Source organism: Lepidochelys kempii, chromosome 10 (assembly GCF_965140265.1).
Source record: "Lepidochelys kempii isolate rLepKem1 chromosome 10, rLepKem1.hap2, whole genome shotgun sequence".
NCBI classification, from domain to species: domain Eukaryota; kingdom Metazoa; phylum Chordata; order Testudines; family Cheloniidae; genus Lepidochelys; species Lepidochelys kempii.
The window spans coordinates 62,130,098-62,156,174 of NC_133265.1; the positions used below are offsets into that span (position 1 = coordinate 62,130,098).

The 26,077-nt window shown below is 38.2% G+C and overlaps 1 protein-coding gene across 5 annotated transcripts in view; it reads left to right on the top strand.

Moving 5' to 3' along the window:
- ATOSA (atos homolog A) overlaps positions 1–24,720 on the top strand; it is a 53,539-nt gene extending 28,819 nt beyond the window's left edge. For 2 of the 5 annotated variants that reach the window (XM_073303840.1, XM_073303839.1), the window contains exons 2-12: positions 2,244–2,428; positions 3,193–3,395; positions 4,089–4,214; positions 4,505–6,335; positions 6,924–7,040; positions 7,402–7,481; positions 10,670–10,778; positions 12,150–12,308; positions 14,622–14,690; positions 16,404–16,603; positions 23,676–24,720. In XM_073303840.1, the coding sequence (XP_073159941.1) occupies positions 2,244–2,428; positions 3,193–3,395; positions 4,089–4,214; positions 4,505–6,335; positions 6,924–7,040; positions 7,402–7,481; positions 10,670–10,778; positions 12,150–12,308; positions 14,622–14,690; positions 16,404–16,603; positions 23,676–23,829 (3,233 nt within the window). In that variant the 3' untranslated portion in view covers positions 23,830–24,720. Of the gene's footprint in view, positions 1–2,243; positions 2,429–3,192; positions 3,396–4,088; positions 4,215–4,504; positions 6,336–6,923; positions 7,041–7,401; positions 7,482–10,669; positions 10,779–12,149; positions 12,309–14,621; positions 14,691–15,381; positions 15,520–16,403; positions 16,604–23,675 lie in introns of those variants that run through there. The other 3 variants (XR_012153996.1, XM_073303841.1, XM_073303842.1) reach the window with 3 other exon arrangements.
- Positions 24,721–26,077: the final 1,357 nt, after the last annotated feature.

Sequence of the window (26,077 nt, forward strand, 5' to 3'; positions counted from 1 at the left end):
CTCTTTGTGCATGCAAGGTTTGTGATGGCCCTTTTAGCCACAGCATTGTACTGGGGAATCACTTTTTATTTACCTATCATGACATCTGTGACAGAGTCTCTGTTTTCAAGTTCATAATCCCCTATCCTGTAAGTATGACTTACATTCTTTGTTTATATATGTATGACCTTGTATTTGATTGAATGTCCCCAGTTTACTAAACAATGCAGGTCACATGGTGTAAGTAACCTGTTCTCAATATTTACTACTCCACTAATCATTTTCATTTATAGATGTTGTTAAAAATTGCTGATATCTTCTGATAGATAAAAGACCACTTGCTGATGGTATGCATACCATGCTCTGTTCCTTTCATTCATAGGCAAAAAATGCATGTGCAAAAAGTGTAGTGGCATAATAGTTTGGACAAAAGCGCACTTACAAGGAGCTAGTTATATATATTTACCCAGTCTGCACATGCTGTTTGTAGTAATTGCACATGTAAGCATGAGTGTTTGTCTGGAACTCTCAGGCCTCTGTTTGAAGACAATAATTTCAGAGCACCCATGACAATCGGGCAAATTGAGTGATAACTACAGTTGTTTATTGTGACTGACAATTTATGCATTTGAACTACAGTACTTCATGCTCACTTTACATTTGTAGTAAAAAGTTAGGGGAAGAGGGAAAATGTAATATATAAAAGTCTTCTGGTGTATAATGATTTGGGTATGATACGGAGGACAATCCATTTAATTGACATTACTTTTTTATATAATAAAATTTATATATATATATATATAAATAAATGAAAGATATTAAAACAAAATAAAAAGCTATGGGGTAGGGATCTCAAATGTATAAACATTTGGAAATGTTATTTTATACATAATTATTTTCTGGGAAATCTATCACAAGAGTCTACATGATTTACCCTGCAAAAATCCTCATAAGTAGTTGAGTTTGTGTTTCCATTTTCATCATAAGTAGCATACCTTTTTATTTCCAGCCACTGAGAGCCCTTGCTAATTCTCTAAAATAGCTACTTGGATTTAGTTCCTCTTCTGCACCCACAACAGGGTCTTATAACCTGCCACGATTGGGTAGCACCCATGATTTAGAGGCTAGACCATAAAGCATAGATTGTTTCAGTTTTGTATGTTTGTGACAATCCCCCTATTTTCTGTATTCTTCTCTCCACCTGATGGGGCACAGCCTTGGCTTTCCATCATAAGTTTTTTTTAATCATGTCCTCCATTGAGCCTTCGTAAGCCGAAAACAGAAACTATATTTATACTCTTGCAGAGCTCTTGTTTCTGAAATAAAATTTTTGATATATTGGATGCCTTTTTTAGTTTGGGGCACACCACCCAGAAATGTTCTTACATACTTCAAATCAAAGACAGAAAATGACACTGGGTCTAGGCATTGGTATAGTCAATCTTGGATTACTGCTTGACTGAAGCAATGAAGGTTGCTTAGAGTAGGCAGACCAGGCATTGTCTGCTTTGTTTGATACAGTACAATTTTTACTTGCTGTTGTAAGATACTAACTTTTACATGCTAGTTCTACATATGCATTTGCAGCTGTCTTGTCTTCTTCTGGAACAAGGGACCAGTATCAGTTGCAATCATATCTCGCAAAATGCTAGAGCTGTAAATGCTTTAATAGAACAGTAAAGACACATTTGAAACCAGTGTTTTTTTGGAAAGAGAATGTTTTGATCTTTGTAATACACATGAAGTAAGATGTTCGGATTCTCAGGATTTCTCACCTGTACTAGAGATACTTTAGTCCCATAATGACAGGTTTCAGAGTAACAGCCGTGTTAGTCTGTATTCGCAAAAAGAAAAGGAGTACTAGTGGCTCCTTAGTCTCTAAGGTGCCACTAGTACTCCTTTTCTTTTAGTCCCATAAAATCCCTTGGCACTGAGCATAGGGTAATTTTAAGGTTTAAGATTGCCCATATACTCTTCGACAAATTTTAAACATTTCTGCATTACTTTGTGATGGATGGATTGGTGAGGGGAATGGACTAAATGAGCAGCATGTAGGAATCCAGCAGATTAGAGGCAACAAAATATTTACCATGTAACTTCATACTGAATGTTGTAGCTGAAATGGGGTGGTTCTTTCATTTAAACAAGTTACAGGTGTAACACTCTTCACCTGTGATGGTTTTTTTATTTTTTTTTTTTTGTTTTACAAATCTGTCTTTAACTTGTACTAATGAGGATTTTTTTGTCTCTTTGTGGAATGACAGATACTTTAGATGAATACTTTGAATATGAAGCTGAGGAATTCCTGGTCTCCTTGGCCTTGTTGATTACTGAAGGTCGAACACCAGAATTTTCTGTAAAAGGTAGAACAGAGGGTTTCCATTGCCCTCCAGCACAGTCAAGTCAACCACTAACATCTAAGCATGAATGCACCGACAAATTGGCCCAGGTATGACAATATCAGTACATGATAAATACCATGGGGTATTCATGGGGAATCCATGGAATCTTCAACTTGTGTGAATTGTCATGCTATATAACTTATTTGCAAATGAACATAACACATACTTGTGTTCTTATACCGTTCTTCTTCTTCTTTGTAGTAGAATGGTATCAAGTTTTTTATTGTATAGAACCATAATTTGCATTAATGGGATTTTTGAGAAAATGTAGACTTTTCCCTAATTTTTGTTGCATTTCTAGATAATCTTGGAAATTTATTTTTCTGTTTTGCTCATTGATGTGTGGATAGGGGGAGTTGGTGCAGAAAGGTTGGGGCTCTTCAGTTCCTAAATAAGAGATGTTGATCCAGAACTCTGTAAACTTGCACCCCTGGCCATGCAGGAGAATTGCTCCGGCCCAAAGATTCTAACAACTCTAACAAGATATTAGACCGCAGAAGGGGGGACTTATAGAGAGTGAAAGAAGAACAAGTAGCAGAGTACAGTTGGTGGGAAGCTCCTCTATATGATCTCGAGGCTTTTCCCCACAAATTCTCTAAATTGCTACATTAGAGCTTTATTATATCTTGCCTTGTTAATGGCTCTGCAGCCTTCTTTGTGATTTGAAAAACTCAGATGTGTTTTCCTGGATTGGGCCCTTAATGCTTTCACATTTTTTGAATGTGCTCTTAAAGCTGATTTAAAATCTAACTAGTATTGTGGTGCTTTTTTCTTTTTCTTTTTTTTTTTTTTCTTTTTTTTTTTTTTAAAGTGTCGTCAAGCCAGACGAACCAGGTCTGAGGTTATGCTACTGTGGAAAAATAATATTCCTATCATGATAGAAGTGATGCTACTTCCGGACTGTTGCTATAGTGATGAAGGGCCCACCACAGAAGGGAGTGATTTAAATGATCCTGCAATCAAACAAGATGCATTGCTGTTAGAAAGGTGGATTTTGGAGCCAGTTCCCCGACAGTAAGTTTGGGTGTGGAGGTTAGTTAATAATATAAGGTGACTGGATTCTTGCAGGGCAACTGACTGGTTTAGTAACTTGGATTTGAATCCCAAATTATTATTGCTGTTCTTAGAAAATAATTGTATTCTAGTACAAAATTTGGGCTTGATTTTCCACAGCCTAGTACTTTGTGTAATCACCTGAGTAATGTGGCTGTAAAGTTTAACTAAGAATGGTATCATTTTGCACTCACTTTGAAGAGATACAGATATTCTCCACATACGGTGCAAGTTAGTGGAGAATCAGGCCCCATGACTTTTTTAGGATGCTAGATGTGCTTCATTAGGACATAAGTCTCCTTTCGTCACAAAGTTCACCAGAAATAATATTGTTTTGTTTCTGGCACTTTGAAAGCCAATTTATTTTCAGTCATTTTAATGCAGGTTGTTTTGATAATGCATAGTGTCTTTGTGTATCTTTTTATAAATTGTGCATTGAACCATAATTTCCTGCAGGATGTTTAGAAAATGTGTGACTTAAAAGTTCAAGAGTAGTGGAAGGAAATTTTGCAGCAACGGATCTTGTTCTGAAAAAATATCATTGGTTTCTAAGATCTTTAACAAGATTAAAGCAAAGCTGCTCTAATTATTTAATTTGCTGTTTTTTGTAATGGCTCTTACCAATACCTGCTTATTTCTTTTAATACATTTTAGAAGTGGAGATCGCTTTATTGAAGAGAAGACCCTCTTATTGGCTGTCCGATCTTTTGTTTTCTTTTCTCAGTTGAGCGCTTGGCTGAGTGTTTCACATGGTGCTGTTCCTCGTAATATTCTGTACAGGTAGGTCTGAGGTAGAAAAGAGCCATTTGTTTTTTCTTAGTGGGTAATTGCTGAATAGAAAGTAGCCTTAAAACAATTGATTTCCCTCCCCCTTTACTATTTACTTTCAGAAGGGATATATGGATTGGCTTTGCTCGTTCTAGCATTTGGTTTGTGGATTTTGCAAAGTATGACAGTTGCCAGTTTCCTTAATGAATTTTATTTGTCTTATTTTTTTTAATATAATTATTTCTTTAGAAAAATCTGTATATAATGTAAATTTATCCAGAGGCATTTCTGTATTGTTTCAGAGTAAGTGCTGCAGATGTGGACCTGCAATGGACTTTCTCACAGACACCAACTGAACATGTGTTTCCTGTTCCTAATGTTTCTCACACTGTGGCCTTGAAAGTCAGTGTCCAGTCCTTGCCTAGACAATCTAACTATCCAGTTTTGACCTGTAGTATTCACACCAGCCTGGGATTTTATGAAAAGGGAATACAAGAACATAATGTACATCAGCACTGTGATTCCATTGAGGGAGAGCAGCGCAGCATGTCCAGTTCACAGCGTTCATGTGGAAAACAAACATGGACATTGATTCCTGAAGGCTTGCTTAATGCAAAAATATACCCTGAATTTACTACATCAGTGAGAAATGTAAAACTTTATCCAGCAACTGGTTTGGGGTCTGCCTATGGGACATCACAGTCTAAAGTCCAGTGCTATAATGCTATGGGGGACAATAAGAAACAGCCACATGAAACATCAGTCAGAACTTTTAAATCCTTTTCTTTGGTTGATCCCCAAGTTCCAAATAGTCAGTGTTCCCATCAGCCCATAGGAGAGACTAATCCTTTGATAGGTTCTTTACTTCTGGAGCGACAGGAAGTTATAGCAAGAATTGCTCAGCACTTGATTCACTGTGATCCATCTACTTCACATGTTACTGGATGTCCATTCAACATGCATGAAACCAGTTCAAAAGTTTTTTGGAATACTTATGAAGATGAAAGCTTGCTGAAAAAAGGCAAGGAAACATCCTCTGTTTCTACTAACATAGATATTATGTTATCAGAAGACTGTAGTGAAGACAAGACAAGAGCAATATCAGAGAACCCATTGGTTGATTCCCATGTTCTTATGAACCACTGTTCTCATCAGTCCATAGAAGAGACTAATCCTTTAATAGGTTCTTTACTTCTGGAGCGACAGGAAGTTATAGCTAGGATTGCCCAACATTTGATTCACTGTGATCCAGCTACTTCACACATTACTGGGCGTCCATTCAATATACATGAAAGCAGTTCAATCACTTCAAAAGTTTTTCAAAGTTCATATGAAGATGAAAACTTGTTGAAGAAAGGCAAGGAAACATCCTCTGTTTCTTTCTCTAAGTCTGCCGTTACCATAAAAGACAGCAGTAAAGTAAAGACTAGAACACCTGATACCCCTCTTACATCTTATAGACTTGATGGTATATTGAAGGCTTCTCCAAAACCCCAAGCAAGAAGAAAACTGATTCTAGCAAAACCCAGTGAGGTTGTCCAAAACACATTTCAGCAGACTCCAAATAAAACTACCAATTCATTCACTAGCATAAATATATCATGTAGCAAAGAAAATAAATCTGAACTGCCAGATAAACTGGAAACAGTTTCTGGTTGTCCACATAAAGACCAAATGACCAACAAAGTCATTGGTAAACAGTGTTCAAATTTCAACACAACTGATGAACAGATTTGCAAAAATAAACTTAAAGAAAGAACAATCATCAGTGAGAATAGCAATGGAGGCTGTTTAATCAATCCACAGTTAGATAAATCCAAAATACTTGAAGGTACAAAAAAAGCGACACTAATGCAGGCATCTGATATTTTGCACAAAAATGAGCTTAAGTGTTTAGATAAAGATCCAAAAAAACCAAATATATGTGAGCAAAATACCCAACTTGTTAGTATTGAAAATTATTTAAATAAAGACCATGACAGTTTCAAATGCAAAAATAAGCAAGATAAACTGAAAACTGCACATGATGAGAATGAAGACCCAACGGACTATGAATTTCAAAGCAATTCTCAGAAGAAATCTGTAGAAGACTATTTGGATAGGTGTCAACGACTGAAGAATGCAGATGTGCTGGTAAGTACCTACCTGACAAGAGGGGAGTAGATATCTAAATAACTTAGAGTATATTCTAGATCAACTCTGAAAGAATCTCTAAATGTATAGATGTAATCATACTCTTATATGAAACAGTGTAGTTAAAATCTCTGCTTTCAGGTCTGAAGATTGGTCTTGTGCTTTTTTTTTCTCTCCTGTTATATTTAATACTTAGAGGGAAACTGCCAGGCCTCACACATCATAACAGAGCTGTTAATGAATATTCCCACAGTCCTACTTCATTTGTCAGACTTCTTGGTTTTATAAATAGAACAATATCTAATTATGCAACATGATGAATAACAAGCGAGCTAGTCCATAGTGGCTGTAAGTTGGCGCCACAAGGAAACTCTTCTTTAGAGAATGCATGAATCTGTTGTACTTTGTTTCCTAAAACAGTAATACCATAGATCTAATTTCTCTGAACCAAGGTATATTCTTAAAATATGCTGCAGGGAAACTGGAAAGACTTTTCAATTTTTGAAGACAAGTGAGAAACAAATTCAGAACTGAATTTTAACTTGCTAGGCTACCTGAAGTACTTGAGTAAATGTCTTTTACTTACAGAGAATACCACCACTCAAGCATTCAAGTATATGGCAGAAACACAATTTTCACTCTTTGGACGGGACTGTAACCAAGGCTTTCCATCCTCGAACTGGATTGCCTCTACTTTCAAGTCCTGTAAGTTACTATTGGGATTTTTTAGCTATTTTTCTGAAGAAGGATGAAATAATTTTGTATTTTAATGTGTAGCTGTTCTAGAATTTCTGATAAAAGCTGATGATATACCATCTCAATCATAAAGGGTTAACTTTACAACAATTTGTAGTGTAGACAAGGCCCTTCATTTCATTTTCAGTTTTTATTTCCCAAGGGTTTAATAATGTTTAGTTATAAAATTCACTCTTAAATGTAGAATGTAAAAAGTTTAAGATCGTATATATTTCTGCATTGTTTTTGTAATTTGTTATATCAGAATTGTCACAGACCACAGGATTTGTGATTGCAGTTTTCAAAGTAATAAAATATTATTTTTCCTTAGGTTCCTCAGAGAAAAACACAATCTGGGTGCTTTGATCTGGACTCATCTTTGCTGCGATTGAAATGTTTGTCTACAAGAAGGTATTCATCCTTTTCTACTTACAAGAAAGTGTGGGAGTGTATTCAGTGGAATAATTACATATATAAACTGTAAGTAAGTGAATATGTAAGCAATAACACATGAAGTGAGTGAGGCAAACTAAACCTAGCCAAAACGTGGGTGTAAAATTTATAGGAGCCCTTCTTTAGCAGTACTCTGTCTTCTAAATAGTTGTAACAATTGGGATGAGTTCCTATGCAGTAACACTAGATTTCAGCACATTTCAAATGTGCATCAATCAATTAGAGATTTTTAGACCATAATTCTTCCTTTTACAATAAATAATTAGTCCACAACTCATAATGTAAAACAGAGGGCACTTTAAGTAAGAAAAGAGGTTCACTGCCATTTTGGAGATATATATGTAACAGCTGGCTCAGATGGGTTTACGGCTGCATTACGTTGCATTGCTGGAGACATGCAAAGCTGCCAGAGAAAACTGGTGAATCTATCCCAGAGTAGTTTAGATCAGGGGTGGGCAAACTCTTTGGCCTGAGGGCAGAGGTGAAAGTAAGCCGGTACACCCCGGTACGGCATACTGGTAAGAGCCAGTGTGCCGTACCGGGACCAGCTTTCCCAGAGGGCAATTTAAAGCCCTGGGGTAGTGGCAGCGGGGCTGTGGCAGGGATTTAAAGTGCCCCAGAGCTCCAGCCCCCACTACCACTCCCCCAGGGCCCTTTAAATCCCCACCTGAGCCCTGCTGCCCGAGCCCTGGCGTAGCAGCAGCGGGGCTTTGGAGGGGATTTAAAGGGCCAGGGCGGTAGCAGCTGCTGGACCCCCAAGCCCTTTAAATCCCTACCTGAGCCCTGCTGCTGAAGCCCTAGGGTAGTGGCAGCGGGGCTCCGGAGGAGATTTAAAGGGCCAGGGCGGTAGCGGCTGCTGGAACCCTGGGCCCTTTAAATCGCCACTGAGCGCCGGGGCTCCCAGCCGCCTCTGCAGCTGGTAGCTCAGGTGTGATTTAAAGGGACCCAGGCTCCCAGCCGCCACTACCGCAGCTGGAGTCCTGGCCCTTTAAATCAAGATTTAAAGGGCCCGGGGATTTAAGGCCCTGCCTCTTCCGGTGGAGGCCACGCCTTTTCCGGTGGAGGCCACGCCCCCTGTTCAGGACTCCGGCGAACTGGTAAGTCTTCTAACTTACTTTCATGCCGGCCTGAGGGCCACATCTGGGTGGGGAAATTACATACAAGGCCATGAACGTAGGGCTGGGGCAGGGGGTTAGGGTGCAGGAGAGAGTGCAGGGTGTGAGGGGGGATGCGGTATGCAGGAAGGGGCTAGGGCAGGGAGTTGGGGTGCAGGAGGTGGTGCAGAGTGCGGGAGGGGGCTCAGGGCAGGGGGTTGGGTTACAGGGAGGGGTGTGGAGTGTGGGAAGGGGCTCACGGCTGGGGTGCAGGAGAGGTGTGGGGTGTGGCAGGGGGTTCAGGGCAGGGGGCTTGGGGTCCAGGAGGGGTGTGGGGTACAGCAGGGGGCTCAGGGCAGGAGGTTAGGGTGCAGGAAGGGTTCGGGGTGTAGGCTTCAGCCTGGCACCTCTTACCTGGAGCAGCTCTGGGGTGGCAGCAGTGTGTAGTGGGGCTAAGACAGGCTTCCTACCTGCCCTGACTCCACACCGCAGGGGTGGCAATCCTGCGGGCCAGATCCAAAGCCTTGAGGGGCCGGATCCGGCCTGCGGGCCGTAGTTTGCCCACCCCTGGTTTAGATTGATAATCTAAGAATATCTCACATAAGCAAAGGAAGTTAGTTGCCTGACTCCTTTTCTTTCTGAAACACTTTTTTCTTACATTCTGTCTTGTAGTTTTTCAAATTTCTGCAAAGGCATGTGGGATCAGATTTGGATTCTTTTGGTGAAATCTTTGCCCCCTTGACTTTAGCAGGGCCAGGATGTTACCCTTTTAAAGCCTTTGTAGAAATTAAGGGGCTAATTATGATTTCTCATACACTAGTATGCATAACTTGAAAATCTGTTATTGTGGAAGCTAGTTAATGAAGATTTCAAGACATGTTTTCAGGGTTCCTTCCCCACTCTGAACTCTAGGGTACAGATGTGGGGACCCGCATGAAAGACCCCCTAAGATTATTCTTATCAGCTTAGGTTAAAAACTTCCCCAAGGTACAAACTTTGTCTTGTCCTTGAACACTATGCTGCCACCACCAAGCATTTTAAACAAAGAAAAGGGAAAGAGACCACTTGGAGACCTCTTCCCCCCAAGCCCTAAACACCCTGTTTCCTGGGGAGGCTTGAGAAAATATCCTAACCAATTGGTTACAAAATCATCAAAGACCCAAACCCCTGGATCTTTGAACAATGGGAAAATCAGCCAGGTTCTTAAAAAGATAAAAATCATCTCTGTAAAATCAGGATGGAAAATACTTTATAGGGTATTCAAATTCAAAACACAGAGGATCCCCCTCTGGGCAAAACCTTAAAGTTACAGAAAACAGGAATAAACCTCCCTCTTAACACAGGGAAAATTCACATAAAACAAAAGATAAACTAATCTGCCTTGCCTGGCTTACCTATACTGACTTGCCTGGCTTACCTATACTGCAATATTGGAGACTTGGATTAGGATGGGTTGGAGAAGATGGATTTCTGTGTGGCCTCTCTCAGTCCCAAGACAGAACAACCAGGTAAACAAAGAGCACAAAACAAAAGCCTTCCCGCCTTCCAGCCAAGATTTGAAAGTATCTTGTCCCCTTATTGGTCCTTTGGGTCAGGTGCCAGCCAGGTTAGCTGAGCTTCTTAACCCTTTACAGGTAACAGGATGTTGCCTCTGGCCAGGAGCGATTTTATAGCACTGTATTCAGAAAGGTGGTTACCCTTCCCTTTATATTTATGACACATGTCGAAATAAAACACCTACATACAAGAGAAAAGAATGTTGACACTTTGTTCAATTACTACTGGTGGAATGATTGGACAACATAAATTCTTGTGTTTTCATCTATTTTTAGCATAGAAATTACGAAGGCATTGTCCAGTGCAGGTTATTAGAAAATGGGTATATTAAGACTTCGTCAGTATAATTCTTTAGTCATTATTTGTTTGGGACCATAGTTTGTGATGCATCAAAAAAAAATGAATTTTCTCCACAGCTGTCTATATGCATAACAGAAAACAAGAAACGAATAGTATTAATGCCATTACTTTATTATTCCCTTTTTTTGCTAATAGTCCACAACAATATATAAACACAGACAATGACCCAGAAGGCCACGGGAAACCATTTCTGAGTTCCAGTGCTCCACCCATAACAAGTCTTAGCCTTCTAGGAAACTTTGAGGTATTGTATATGATCCAAAAGTGCCATACTTATAATACTTATTTAGTGTGTTATAAAGGGTTAATTATACTTGTGTGAATACCTCCTAAATAATTCCCTATGTTTATTATTAAACTGAGCAAAAAACCCTTTGTTCTGATCTCTACTTACAAAAGCTCCCCAGCCCATCTTCTGTCACAAGCATGAACATTGAGCAAGTGGTGGGAATGCTGTTATTCTTTATATATATAGTTTTTTATTCTTTATTTATATAGTTTTAAGGGGTCAGACCCTTTAATTGTTAATGTTTATACTAAGATCCTGTGGAAGTAATTAAAAAAACTAGTTTCTCACAATTTGACACTTAAAGCATCATACAAGCTAATGTAAATGGAGTGAGTGAAAATGGTGTATGGCAGATGTTAAGGCACTAGCCTTTCATTTCAGGAAACTTGTGTTTCTAAATTTAACTTCAGTGGCCAGATAGTGTCCTATTTATAGAATGCTAGTTCTAGCTGTGAAATTTTGGTATAGGATTATTTCACTTAAAAGGGCTAAATTGATTTTTATTTTTTGTAGATTTTATATGCCAAAGAAAATTATTGCATAGGCCCATTGGTGTGTTTCAGGGGGTTTTGTCCCATACTTCAATGGGAGCAGGATTGGGGTTCATGTGGTGTTTACTCTTGAACTAATGCCACTCCACTATATGTTTAAAAGTTGGAGGTATGTTTTTGATTTGGTTATGATTTTTGGCCAAGTCCCCTCACAGTAGCCCAAACAATGAAGTTCTTATGCTCACAAATTTCCCATTTGAAGTTACTGGAAGTTTTGCCTGAGCAAGGATTACAGGATTTGGCCCATTATGGGCTATATTATGTCTTTTAAAGTACAATCCTACATTGGGTGTCCTTGTGCCTGAAGCAGGTACAGTGCCTCCCTGTGCCCTGAGGAATGCAGAGAGAGCACAGTCACTGCACTGCCCTTGCTGGCAGTACAGTGTCCACTCCTTGCTACATGCATGTACAGAGTTGGGGCTCTCGTGGGAGAGGCTAATGCAGGCAGCAGTACTAGCCTTGTGGAGTCCTCAAGTGCTGTAAGTGCAGTGGCTGCTATTGTGCCCAAGCCCAGCACATGGCAGAAGAATGGGACAAAGGAAATCTATGCTCTATGTTGTGTCTGTCTTTACTTACACTTCTATTCAGGGGAAAGTCACTCTTGATACCCTTTATTTTAAAAAGAATGAGGAAGATGACTGTGACAGCTGTGAATGATAACTGGCAATAATTTAATTACAAATTAAACTTTACATAAAAGTTTGGCAATAACTTTTTGCTCTGTTTTCTATGCTGTATACTTAACTAGATGCATTTGTGCATTTTGGTCTTTCAGGAGTCTGTCTTGAACTATCGTTTAGATCCTCTAGGTATTGTTGATGGCTTCACTGCTGAGGTGGGAGCAAGTGGAGTCTTTTGCCCTACGCACATGACTCTTCCAGTCGAAGTGTCATTCTACAGTGTTTCAGATGATAATGCACCCTCTCCCTATATGGTATGTGTGTGTTTGATTTTTTTCTACTTTCTTCTGCAAAAATCTAATGGAAATGTCTGCACATTTTAGAGAGTCTGACTAGCTCTTTCTTAGAATCTGTTCTGTATAAAGCAGCTTGAAGTCTGGCTTGAGGGCCAAATATAACACTTTATAGCCATTTTATTCCTATAACTCTGGGATGAGGACAAAGCTGATTAACTATAGGCTTTTGTTCTTAGTGAACTTGCATAACTTAATTTCTCCAGTAAAAATATGCACCTACAAACAAACATTAAGGCTGTGCACTTCATTAGGCAAGTGTGTTAATGTATGCATGTGGCCCTCATGCTCCTAGCCAGTTGCAGGCACACCCTTTGGAGTCAAAAAGTTGATTGACCTGTACTACCAAAGCTGGAAAACTAAAACGACCCCTATCAGCTGTGGTTTAATTAGTGGATATGAACAACAAAGTTCCACTGTGCCTCTGCCCTACATTTCTACTGTGACAGCAATATTCTTGTACACTTCAAAACCCTATATGCTAAAAAGCAAAAGGGCCTAATATATGCCAGTGTTTTGTGGAGAAATATAGTAGCTTGCCTCAGTTTGTTATAGGCTCCTTGGTAGGAAAAGTTGAAATGATGTGGGTAACAGATCCAATTTTGAGTTACAGATTTTAGTGTGCATATGGTAAATAAGATCTTTAAGTGCCTATGTAAATTATTTAGCAATTTAGGAGCCCTTCTGAAATCCCATTCTTAAACTAAATCCTAGCTAAATGTGTATTTTCAAGCATAAATCTTAGATAACATGTATTTTTCAAGAACAAGATGTTGAAAAATATGAAAAGGCTTTAAAAAATGAGAGAGAGAGGAATCTTTTGGTTTTTCTGTTTTAAGTTTGAGGGGAGTAGTTACATTTTTTTTGCTTGGCTTTTTTTTTTTTTTCATCCTCTCATCTCACTGAAAGCAAACACCTTTCCTTTGCTTTCATCTCCCTAGGATTATTTCATATAGCGGTTTTCAGGTCATGCAGTGGATTCTGGCTAAAGCACCCTCGCTTGTTTTATTAGCTGGACTTCATTGTTCTGATTCTTCTCCACATGCTGTAAATAAATCATGTAATGTTATGGTTGTGCATCACCGAACTAGTACAACATTTATCTAATGCCTTCACTATCAAAAAGATTGTTTCTGTTTTTCTGCCGTGCTCTGCTATTTTGCATGCTCACTTTTGTGCACATAAAACATTGCATACTATCAAACTTGCACTTTAATGCAAAACCTTAACAGTGATCTCAACAGAACAACTTCCCAAATGCATGGAATGAGAGCTGGTCAGATGTGCTATTCTGTTGGTATAATTGATAAGGTTTTGCATTGGAATGCAAGCTTGATGGGCAGCAGGTTTAAAACAAATAAAAGGAAGTTCTTCTTCACACTGTGCACAGTCAACCTGTGGAACTCTATGCCTGAGGAGGTTGTGAAGGCTAGGACTATAACAGAGTTTAAAAGAGAACTAGATAAATTCATGGAGGTTAAGTCCATTAATGGATGTTAGCCAGGATGGGTAAAGAATGGTGTCCCTAGCCTCTGTTTGTCAGAGGGTGGAGATGGATGGCAGGAGAGAGATCACTTGATCATTACCTGTTAGGTGCCCCAGAGGGAGTAAACCTGGCATTGGCCACTGTCAGCAGACAGGATACTGGGCTGGATGGACCTTTGGTCTGACCCAGTATGGCCATTCTTATGTTCTTATGATGAAATTGGGGAATGTTTTTGATCTGTGTTAAAGAGGGAAGTGAAAGTCATATGGAGTGTTGGAGTTTGTTATTGATAGTGTGGTAAACAATAAGGAGCTGGAAAGAAATGCACAATTCTTTCCCCTTAACTTATTTCCATTAGAAGTCTTTGATTAGAAGTCTTTGAATCAAGATTTGAGGACTTCAGTAACTCAGCCAGAGGTTATGGGTCTATTACAGGAGTGAGTGGGTGAGGTTCTGTGGCCTGCAATGTGCAAGAGGTCAGAGTAGATGATCATGATCTCTTCTGGCCTTGAAGTCTATGAGTATGATTTGAAAAATCAGAGTTTGGCCCAAACTGAAAATTTGGGCCTGTCATACTGTTTATAATCTTCCAGTTTACAGTTGTAAGATCCATGGTACTGACTGTAATAGCATCTTGTGGATGGAGTGGCCTCCCCACTCATTAGTTCAGTTTAAAAAATAACTGTCAATATATTTAATGCCTATAGTTACATGGATACAACATTCTCATATGCTAATATTTTACAAGTGTTTATATCCTAAACTTGTCATCTATTTTTTTCCCTAAGGGTGTGATTACTTTAGAAACCCTTGGTAAAAGGGGTTATCGGGTACCTCCTTCAGGAACCATACAAGTGGTATGTATTTTATAGCATACAATTGCATAACAGTTCTCTCCCAAACATACACAACTAAGCATTTGCTGCTGCTGCAGCATCAGTAAGTAACAGACTGCATTTCTGCTAGAAGATTCTCTGCTTTTCCACACTAAGCTCTCAAAGAGAAAAAGCACTGATGTTAATTTATCAGACTGGTGGCTATATGTTAATTACTGCCAGGAAAAATGCCACTTAAAGATAAACATGATTGACCAGTAATGCTTATATTTTCTTGTGAAGTTCTGAATTTCCTTAATACTCAATACAGATTACAAAAGGAGATTTTTAGAGACCTTATTTGCTGGAGAGCTTGTATATGTGTGTTACATTAAACATGTGTGAAATGTATGACTTGTATGGGTGTGTTATACATGCCAAGTGTGCATACAGCATAATAAGATGCATACTAGTGTGTATGCACTCATATATAGAAACAAGAAAGGAGAACACAGTGCATGATGCTACAGTATATAGTCACGTGGCTAAAACCTGGTGCTTTTACATCTCTTAGGTCTGTTAAGAGGATCTCAAGAAAGATCAGTGGATTTTTGCTATGGGGTTTGTGTTTTTTTTTTTTTTTTTTTTTTTAGTGGGATGGAGGGCCTTGGATGGTGGGATTAATCTTTATATATTTTAATCATTTCTCACTGTGACTTAACTTTTCCTGGAGCAATATCAGATGCCACCTGTGGACACACCAAAACCACTGGCACCAAGGAGCTCCCTGGTGGAAAAAAAAAATAGGTTATTTGGTTAAAGAGATGTCCACCAGATTGGGACTTGGGTTGCTGAATATGAAGCTGTGTAGGTACTATCATATTGTGATTGTTTTTCAATGCATAAGTGTGTACATGCTAGTAACTCATGGCAAATTCACCATACATTTTAAACGTATCCCATGAGAGAGTCTGAGGTAAGTTATCCAAGATTCAGGCCCCTAATTTGTAACTGCTTTCTTTGTGGTCTTTAATAATAATAATAATTAATAATAAAAAGGCACTAAAAATCTAGTCCATTATCTGAATTTTAATATATTTCTAATTACTTCTGGTTTTCATTATTTGTATCAAATCCGTATTTGTGCCTAAGCATAATATCACATCTCAATATTTCAACAAGCCCTAGTTTTCTATAAATGTTAAAAATTGAAAATTATTAGAACTATACTCCAGAAATTGGTAAGCAAACCAAACAGCATAATCTAAAATCAACACTGTACATCTCCTTGATGAATCCAGTGCAGGATCACAACATATGAATTCAGGATTCTTTAAATCTGTAGCAGACCATTGTAATTACTGGAAACACAGCGTTAAGGTCAGAAAATAATCTAAACAGAAAGTTGACACAAGGAGCAAACAGAAGTTTGTGTTGATTACCAAAGTAGTAAGAGTCTGTCTCTTACATGAAGAACTAGTTTGTGCTTATGACCTCCTTTAATTACGTTAATGTGAGGGGAAAAAATGGACAGTTCAGTTGCCAGTAGCTGAAGTGTAGAAATACAGGCTAAACAGTAATCTTTAAATTAACTTCCTATATAAAAAAAGGGAACAGAGCGCACAGAAGCCATCCAGTGAATCTGAACCATAATTATTCATTGGCACACTGAATTCTCATATCTTGTCACCCTTTATTGTTCAGTGACTCTATGAATCAGCTTTATTTTCTAAAATAACTGTTTGTCTTTTTCAGACCTTATTTAACCCTAATAAGACTGTGGTGAAAATGTTTGTGGTGATCTATGACTTACGAGAGATGCCAGCCAATCATCAAACATTCCTACGGCAAAGGACTTTTTCTGTTCCTGTGAGACGAGAAGTAAAGAGAAGCATCAATAAAGAAAACATTCGGCAGACTGAAGAAAGACTACTACGCTACCTCATACATCTGAGGTAAGATCCTGAGAGTAAAACAAAATAATTCACTTACTTCAGTCCTGAATTTATAACTGCCATGCAAACAATAGAGCCTTATTAAAAATAGAATGCTTTTAACTTTCTCTTCAGTGAGAATTTGTAGTTAACAGTAGAGACTGTGAGGAAAAATGATAGTAGATAATTGGGACTTTGAGGAGAAACTTGGTTAAATTTAAGACTGTTTCTTGGCATTCCAGCCAGTGGTGCAGTCTTGCATATTACTAATTCCTCTACATACTGATCCAGACACCGTCTTCGCTGGATAAATGTATCTTTCTCTAAGGTGTCTTACAGTAGGATCCTATCTGTGGTGGTTGTCTAAGTAGAAGCTACGAATCCTATGTGGCTCTTTTTAATAGAGTATGGGATAAAACCCCAGTATCCTGACCCATGCCTCCTGCTCAGTAAAATGGGTTCTTACATGAAAGGCACTCTCTAACCTATTGATAAAAACAAAATAACTGTTTCATTTGTTTACACACTTACTGCACTATGACTTATACATTCTTAACTTTATGAAGAACTTTGGGACGATTGTGTGAATACTTAAAGGCTGCTTGAAACCAAACACTATCTTCTTGTTACTCTGGCTGTAATGAAGGCTGCTATATAAAGCCAAAGGGAGGAATATTTGTCTATCCTGTCAATGAGATGGATGCCAGATCTGATGCACCTTGTCCTTATGCTATTTGCAGTCCTGTACCTACAGCACTGTGGCAAAAAAGACCACCTAGAAATGCAAAGATGATGATCTGATTGCAGCTCTTCAAACTTGATAATAGTTGACACTTTAAGATTAATTAGTATAACAAAATGAAGACTGTCAAAAGGAGGTATAGTGTCCATTATAATTTCAGGTTTAAGCACCAAAGGAGTTAAAAATAAGGAATATTAGGGCCTAATTAAGAAATATTTTTTCATTGCTTTGCATCTTTAACAAAGGTTACCCTTACTCATATCGCAAACTTTTATTTTAGCTATCCTCCCATTATTTTGTAATTAATTAATGTAATGCTCATGAATGCCCCTGCTTAGTAGCACCAGTTTTTTCCCAAGCCAGTTTTCTGACACAGCTTTGTGCATCTTAAGTCTAGCCCTGGAATTCCCATAAGTAGAAGTTGACAAATACTTGATAAATTGTATATTGGTTTCCTGAAGTGGACAAATAGAGATCATAATGAGATCACCAAATTTTGAATTGTAGTCTGGATTGGCATTCGGTCGACCAGAGCTCACTAACTCACAGCGCATCACTTAGCCTTTCCCCAAAAATAAACTTCCCTGTGGAACCAGTCCTGAAAAACTGAGCTGAGCCCAGGTAAAAGGGCTTTGCTTACATGAATTGCTGAATCAATGCAAAGGAACTGAGGCATAAAATTCTAAAGTGTACCATAATTGATGGTGGCAGAGTGATTTTTTGGGGTGTAGAGGTAGAGGAATAGCAGGTACGGGCCACTTCTTGGTTCCTCTTCCAGTTTAATTCATAGATTTGTGCTTTGCTAGTTCAGTAAGTAAAATGCCCTTTTTTTTTCCTTCTCCATGGTCTTGTCCAGGTAGTTGCTGTGTAGATTATACCCGTGTCATACATGAAGATATACAGTCTTCCTTCATAGGCTTCCCCACTACTTAGCCTATCAGAAGGGCAGCATTTCTACTTCATGTGGCCCTAGAATACGCATGTAATTGGGCTCAGCATTTAGATCTATGGTAGGAAAGAAGTTATGGATTTGCCATTGGTGTTCTGCAAAAAAACCCACTAAAATGAGCAATCAGTTGGCTGTATGATCTCATCTATAATGGTTAGATGTTCACCTTGCTGGTGACCATCTGGTGGCTATATCACCAGTCTTTTCTGCTTGAGATTCAGAGCCAAATAATAAGCAATTCTAATAAGAGAAATATATGGAGTTTCTCAAAATATTAACTTTAATTTCCAACAGTGTTGAACCATTAGAAGGTATAAAACAGGATACTCTGAATTTTACAGTAGATCATATTTCATGCTGACTGATATGTAAAGATTTGTTAGAGATGCAAGAATAAGCATTTTTACCAATGTATCATTTATATAAAAATACATAAGTTATTTTAAAGCATTTGTTTAAAACAATGTGCCTCCCTTTATATTGGTTCTACCAAAATCATCTATATAAAAAAAGAAAGCACATTAATTTTGTTTTCATAGTTGAAGTTGGCCTGGAAATGTTTGGCTTCTTTATAGTAATAGTAGGTTGAAAACAAGTAACTTAATTTTACTTGCTGAAACTATATATATGTTTTGCTCAAAAAGAAATGAAGTCACAGAACTGTAAACTGCATTGTGGCAGCATCTGTTTGTGAGGTACTAATTAAGGTTATGTCAGCACTTCTATTATAATAGGTTCTTTTAAAGTGATTGTAACTCAGCAAAAACATTTTCCCAAGGCTGAAACTTGACACAGTCAAATTTTTAAAAGCATCCTTTTAAACTTCATGTTTAGTTTTGCTTGTGCAGTTTTTCACACCCATGTTTTTGTATGGTCAGAAACTCTTGGGTACTCTTACGGAGTATATTTGTACTAGAAGATACAGTATCTATGAAGGCCCAAAATGCAGTTTGAAGAGAAAAGTAAAGCTGCTTTCCTATGCAAAATCTCAGTTGTACCTGCAGTTTTAGAAGCCTTTGAAAATATTTGCCTGCCAAGTCTCAAGCCAGAAAGAATTTTGTATTATATTCAGACTTACAGGGATGTAAGAATTGTGAGACCAGATCAGACCTAGGGTCCATCTAATCCAGTATCCTGTCTTTGACAGTGACCAGTACCAGAAGCTTCGGAGGCTTCTAAATAGTCAATTAAAGAGTAACCTATCCACAGCATATCTTTTATTGATTCATTTTTTAATTTACTATTTTAATCCATCCTTTCTAAAGGGTGCCACAGTGCTATACAGTGGAGTCACATCATCCGCGGGAGTTGGGTTAGGTTAGGTTCTAAAGTCCGCGCGTAAGGCGAAAATCGCGTATCGTCAAAATTACCCTTGAAAATCCCTTAAATTGCCCACAAAATACAGTATACTGTACATGGTTTTGTGTATACAACCCTGTACAGTAATATGTATAATGTATACAGTAATGTACACTATATAATAGAGTACATATGCAAAATATCATTTTACAGAACTGTATTTTTAATTATGGGGGTAATTACATGGGGTAATTACAGGGGGTCATCAGGGCTTGATGTCAGTCTAGGAGATGGAGGTGACAGAGAGCTTGGGTGATGGAGAGTGAGTCATAGACAAAGTGTTTGGCTGGGGTTCAGCTTGAGAAGTTGATTGCGTAGGCTAATCTGCTGCTGGTTGTTTTTCCTTGAAAAACATGGTGATTGGCAACTGTCGCTGTTGTCTCTTGAGCTGCTCAAATATTTCTTGATATGGTCTCAAATCGTCCGTAATACTATGTGTGATTTTGAGGCTTCGTTCCATTGAGAGATTGTATTCAGAAATTAAATCATTCAAGTATTTTGCTGCTTGGAACACTTCAGCAAATTTATGAAGATTCCAACTTGCAGGCTCTTCCAGTTCGTCATTGTTATCTTCGTCTTCTGTGGACGATTTTATCAGTTCCTCTACCTCTTCGTTAGTCAATGTTTCTCTATGACTCTCAATTAATTCTTCAATATCTTCCTCAAGGATGTCGACAAAGCCATCACCACCCACTTCCCTGGCCACCTGAACAATGCGTTTCACTTCTTTGTCAATGGTCGGAAAACCCTTAAAATCATTCACACATTCTTTCTATAGCCAACGTGCATTGACTGTTTCAGGCTTGATTGCATCCATTGCCTGTTTAATATAAGTGATGCAATCGGCAATGTTGAAGGACTTCCAACACTCCATCACATTAAGATTGGGATCAGCATCCATAGTGCTACGTATCTGTGAGAACGTAAGCCTCGTGTATGTGGCCTTGAAACAACGAATCACGCCTTGGTTGAGGGGATGGAGGTGGTATTGGGCGGTAGAAAGACGACTTCAGCATTGTTATGCGCAAACTGGAGTGCTGCACGGTGGCCAGGAGCATTGTCTACGATTAGCAACACTTTAAAGTCAAGTCCTTTCTCTTCGAGGTACTGCTTGACCTCAGGAATGAAACACTTGTGGAACCAATCCAAAAATAATGCTGCCATCACCCAAGCCTTTTTATTTGATTGCCAGAACACAGGCAGGAGATTTTTGTTCTTGCCTTTTAGGGCACGGGAGGTTTGAACAGCGTGTAGAGGCTAAGAGCCTTTTCTTGCAATGTGTTGCCACATGGTTACGTATCGTGTCTGCCAGCCGTAAGTTTAATGCCTTTTCAGTCTTCACTGAAGTCTTATCATGCACCTGGCTCATCACCATACCAATTATTGGAATACTTGATGCCCCAGCTTGACGAATTTCTCTCTCTCGCATCTTGATGGCATGGATGCTAGATTTGTTGCAGCCATATTTATGCGCCACGTTGGAGACCGACATACTGTCTCTCAATAAGCCCAACACAGCCAGTTTTTCCTCCAGCGTTGGAACAGATTGCTGTTTCTTCGGTTGAACACCAGATGAAGTAGTTGGCTTGTGTTTAGGGGCCATGTTGTATGAAAAATACGTATCTTTAAACACTAGAATCACGCTCAGCGCAGCGAGATGCTCACACTATGAGAGGCATGCGGGAACTGAGACCGACTGAGGGAACAGTAGATTCACATCTCCCATCTCACGCTCACTCGGGGCATACACTCATTGAGTGGAATGGTGGGCAGAATCACCCGCACTATTTACAAGTATCTTGTTATTTTTCTTGTTTTTTGCCGAGCGCGTATAGTTGAATTTGCATAAGTTAAATGTGCGTATGATGCAACTCACCTGTATATTGGAACACCCCTCCCTTTTGCAAATGGAACTTACTTTAGGTTATGAGTACTATATTACTTAGTGGCTAAGCTGTAGTTATTTCTTGGAACTGTATGTTAATTAAAACTAAGTTGAATAGCCTCTCCTCTTGTGTGCCCAAGAACTAGTTGCTCAAAGTAGTAATTGTTGAAGGTGTTGAGAAATTGCTTCTCTAAATATTATCCTGATATGACATATGACATGTTTATAGGTGGGGAGCTGAAGTCACAAATTATTACTGCTTTATTACACTTAGTTGTCTTGTTGATCTTCTTCAGCATTGCACTCTCAGGATTTTTCCAGATCTGGAGGCTGGTAGTACAGTCCTACTAGGATATTTGTATTTCTCTGATATGGGATTTGTGCTTATATTCTACTGTAAAATCCTTAGAAATTTTAACATACTAGATTTTTTATAATCTTACAGATACAGCACTATATTCCCCCCTTCTGCAATCTAATCTTTCTGTATTTTGAGTTTTGCAAGTAATACAGTGTCCTCTGTATATCATTCCTCTGTGGTCTAGTAATGATTTTCATTTAAGGTCCTCTTTTGCTGCCAGACATTCTAGTTCACCTGTTTTGCTGTTAAGCTTCCTGTATATTGATATCTCTGCAAAGATACCATTTGCCAGAATTTCTGCTGGCTTTAACTTGGTTACTTATCATGACACATTCCTTATAATGGAACTTCCACAGCTCTTCAAGAATTTTACTTAAGGACATAGTGTGAGCTAGGCCCCATCCTGGACATTACACTCTATCCCTGCATGGCGTATAAATGCTGCCTTCCAAATGTTTCAGTCAGCTTCTTTGCTTATTTGGGAAGCAAAGTTCAAATGATAAGGCTATTCAAAATTATTCTTTATGATAGATGTTCCCCAAAGAAAAAGCAGCAATAAGAGTCTCACTAATGGGGAGTAAGAAGCTTGAGGAGTGAAAAAATGCTTCCATTTCCCCATCTGTAAAACGGGGGAGGGATAGCTCAGTGGTTTGAGCTTTGGCTTGCTAAACCCAGGGTTGTGAGTTCAATCCTTGAGGGGGCCATTTAGAGATCTTGGGCAAAAATTCGGGATTGGCCCTGATTTGAGCAGGGGGTTGGACTAGATGACCTCCTGAGGTTCCTTCCAACCCTGATATTCTATGAACAGAAAGGGATAATACTTCATAGGGACACTTCAAGACATAAATAATTTGCAGCTGATGCATCTATGTAGTCAACCCACCATTGCCACAATATCTCAAGCGAAGATCCTTCAATTCCCTCTTTAATATAAATCCTAATTCAAATTAGGCACTAACATACTGCACTGCACAGTGAACTACTGCGACAATCTCATTACCTTATTCTTTACCCACCATGGAAAGGGTCATGTGTACTTATGGCAATATGTTTGTATGTTCAAATAAACATTGATAATAATGGATCATAACTTCACAGCAGCCAAGAGCCATGTCCTGCAGCTCCACTGTGGTTAAGGCCCTCTGCAGCCTCAGATGGGGGAGCAGATTTATTCTCTTAAGTACAGTTGTGTGGATGAATGATACTATGCCTACTACCCCTCATGCAAATATTGGATAGAGTCTATTTATACATCCTGACTGCCCCCACGCAGTTAAGCTGATGGTTCTGCTACAATAAGAGCCTTCAGCTTTTTTGATACCTCTAGGATTTCACTTTCTTGGTTAAGGCATGTCTATATGTTTTGTCTTTTATTCCTCATTTAAATGGGCACAGTACTTTTATTTCATTGTGGTCACATAGTTAAGGGTTTTACATGCACAAGCAGCAAGAAGTTCAGTTATTGCACCCACAGTAGCTGCAACTGTGTGTTGGGTAATATCTTTTTTGTTTGTATGGTATGGGCAATAGCATTACATTCAGCTGCTGTAAGAATTGTAATTCTGCATTTCCTGTATGAAGCAGAGTGGGGCCTGGAAACTTTCATGTCCTGCGCTGTTTCATTTTGCCACATTACTCAACTAATGCATACTTTTATGTGTTCAAACACTATAGCCCTGATTAATTACTTCTAAAAAGTGTGTATAGTTATCATGTAAAGGGGTATCTGTTTTGATGTTTAGAAGTTACAGATAGTTTTTAAAAACTATTTACTATATATATATTTTGTCTTCGTAGGTTCCAGAGTTCCAAATCTGGAAAGATCTACCTCCACAGAGATGTAAGACTCCTGTTCTCCCGGAAATCAATGGAAGTTGATAGTGGTGCTGCGTATGAACTCAAATCTTACACTGAATCTCCAACAAACCCTCAGTTTTCTCCAAGATGTTAGCAAGCAGTGAAAATCAGAGTATTAACTGAATTACCAGATTACTGTTTACAAGCAAAACTTTGGCATGGAATACAGTGTAAAATTAAATATGTAAAGAAATGAAAATAGTGCTCAAGTGAGAGTCAATACTCTTCTGTGATCCTGGACCAGTTTTTGTAAAAGGTTTCTGGAATGAGCTTCGTGTATTCCAAGTAGACTGGAAACATACTTAAATCTAATCTTTTTGTACTGTTTAAAACCACTTCATTGGATGTGTTGCAATAGCAAATTCCCAAGTTAGTTTAGTGTTTACACCTTTTATTTTATTTTTCAGTTATTTAATATTTAATGTTTCATTTAATACTCAAGTGATGTTTGTCTTTAGTGTTCTAATGTAGCACAAATCCTATGTAAAATCATATGTATTTTTTGCATTAATAATATTGAAATCTGAAATATATACAGAAGTCTTTAATTCTGTGTGATGTGTTTTTAAGTGATATTCATTTAAGTTATTGAAAATTAGGATGAAATTTTGAACTTCCATAACATTATCATACTATGCAAGCATGTGGTTTTCCTCGTTTTCTCTCTCTAATTTTGGTGACACCCCATTCTCATTGCTTCCCACACACAAGTCCTCTTACAGCACATTCGGCCATAATGCAGAATGTGTTTCTTTAGCTACTCGCTAGTTCAAATCATTGACCCAGTTCATATTTTGCACCTTTAATTTCCTTTTTTTTTCCCGAGTGGATGCTCTACTAAGAACATTTCTGGTTCTGTTCTAGTTATCAGTATAAAAATGTCACACAAAATTATTATCCTATTCCTGATTTGCTCAATTGTTTAAAAATGTACTGTGAAAACAAATTAGTACTTATATCTTAAATATATGCAAAAACTATTAAACTTGTAGTTTGGTTTTATTTTTAGATGAGGATTTTCATGTACGTTTAAAAGTATATTTGATAGATTTTTTTCCATTTAGGCCACTAGGGGGCTACATAAAGTTGTATATTGTACTGCATTAGCAAATACTGGTAAACACTCAACCAATCACATGAAATACTCTCCAGTACATGTATATTCCTGAAACAAAATACTTTCCCAGATTACAATAGTCATTTTATTTGAAAGCTTATTTTCATGAAAACTGTGTCTCAAAATAATATTTACCTAACAGAAGTACACTAAGTGTTAGTTAAACTGATGTGTAGCTGAGCTAGTGAGAAGCTGTCATTTTTCCCTTGCTTGCCTTGACCTTAAAGTTGTATAACTAAATGTTCTAGTTTTTATTAATGTTGAATACTAATTCTTCCAGTATTTGGCAAAAGCTTTCAGATGTTCATTCCTCAATGAATCTGATCACCACTGTACCACACAGCTTCTTTGACATCAGTGTATCTCTTACTGGTATAAAAAGGACATTTTAGTGTTTGTTAGGAGTATAGTTCCAACGCACAATAAACACTTGGGAGAAAGGAAGTATTTATTAAATTTTCAGCCCCTTCAATTAGGATAAGAACTCAATACACCTTGCCTGAGACCCTGTAGAAGCCCTCCAGTAAAACCAAGCGAGACTATACTTTCCTGATATTTCACACATTTTCAGCTGTCTTGGAACTACTGTAGTTGCATAGCTTGCAGAATCCAATTTATAACCTTGGAAGGATTTTTTTTTCTGCTATATTAGTGTCTTGAAGATCAAAACTAAACTTCTTTCTAGAGATGTGAGAAAGGCTGTACAAAATCACATTCTAGCTACAGCTTCCAGTCACGTGCAAATCTTGTAAAGGAAGTTGTGGAAAAGTTCCCTGTTAGCAAAACCTTCAGGTGCTGGAGCTGTACTGTGTACATAACTACTTTCTGGAATAGCAATGAGAATGTGTCCTATTTTCTCTGCATCTGCTATTCAGGTATAGAGTATGTTTCAGAGGAGTTAGTGTATGACATGTCATGAAGCATAAATTCCACCACAATAATTCTGTGCATACCTGAGATGATGGAAAAACTCTCATATCTAATTTCCGCATTGAAACAAGGGACACCGTAGATGGAACTTTTTTTTTTTTTTTTTTAATGAAAAGAGGCCAAAGAATCTAGTTATGGTCGATTAATCTTTAGTTGTCCATTAGCAATTATCATACGTTATTTGCAGCTCAGTGTTGGTATGCTACAGTAGTTTAAATGGCTTCGTTCTGTCTTTCTTTTACATTTTCCTGAGAAATTTTGGGTTTTTTTTAGATGAACAGAGAGATGTGGATCT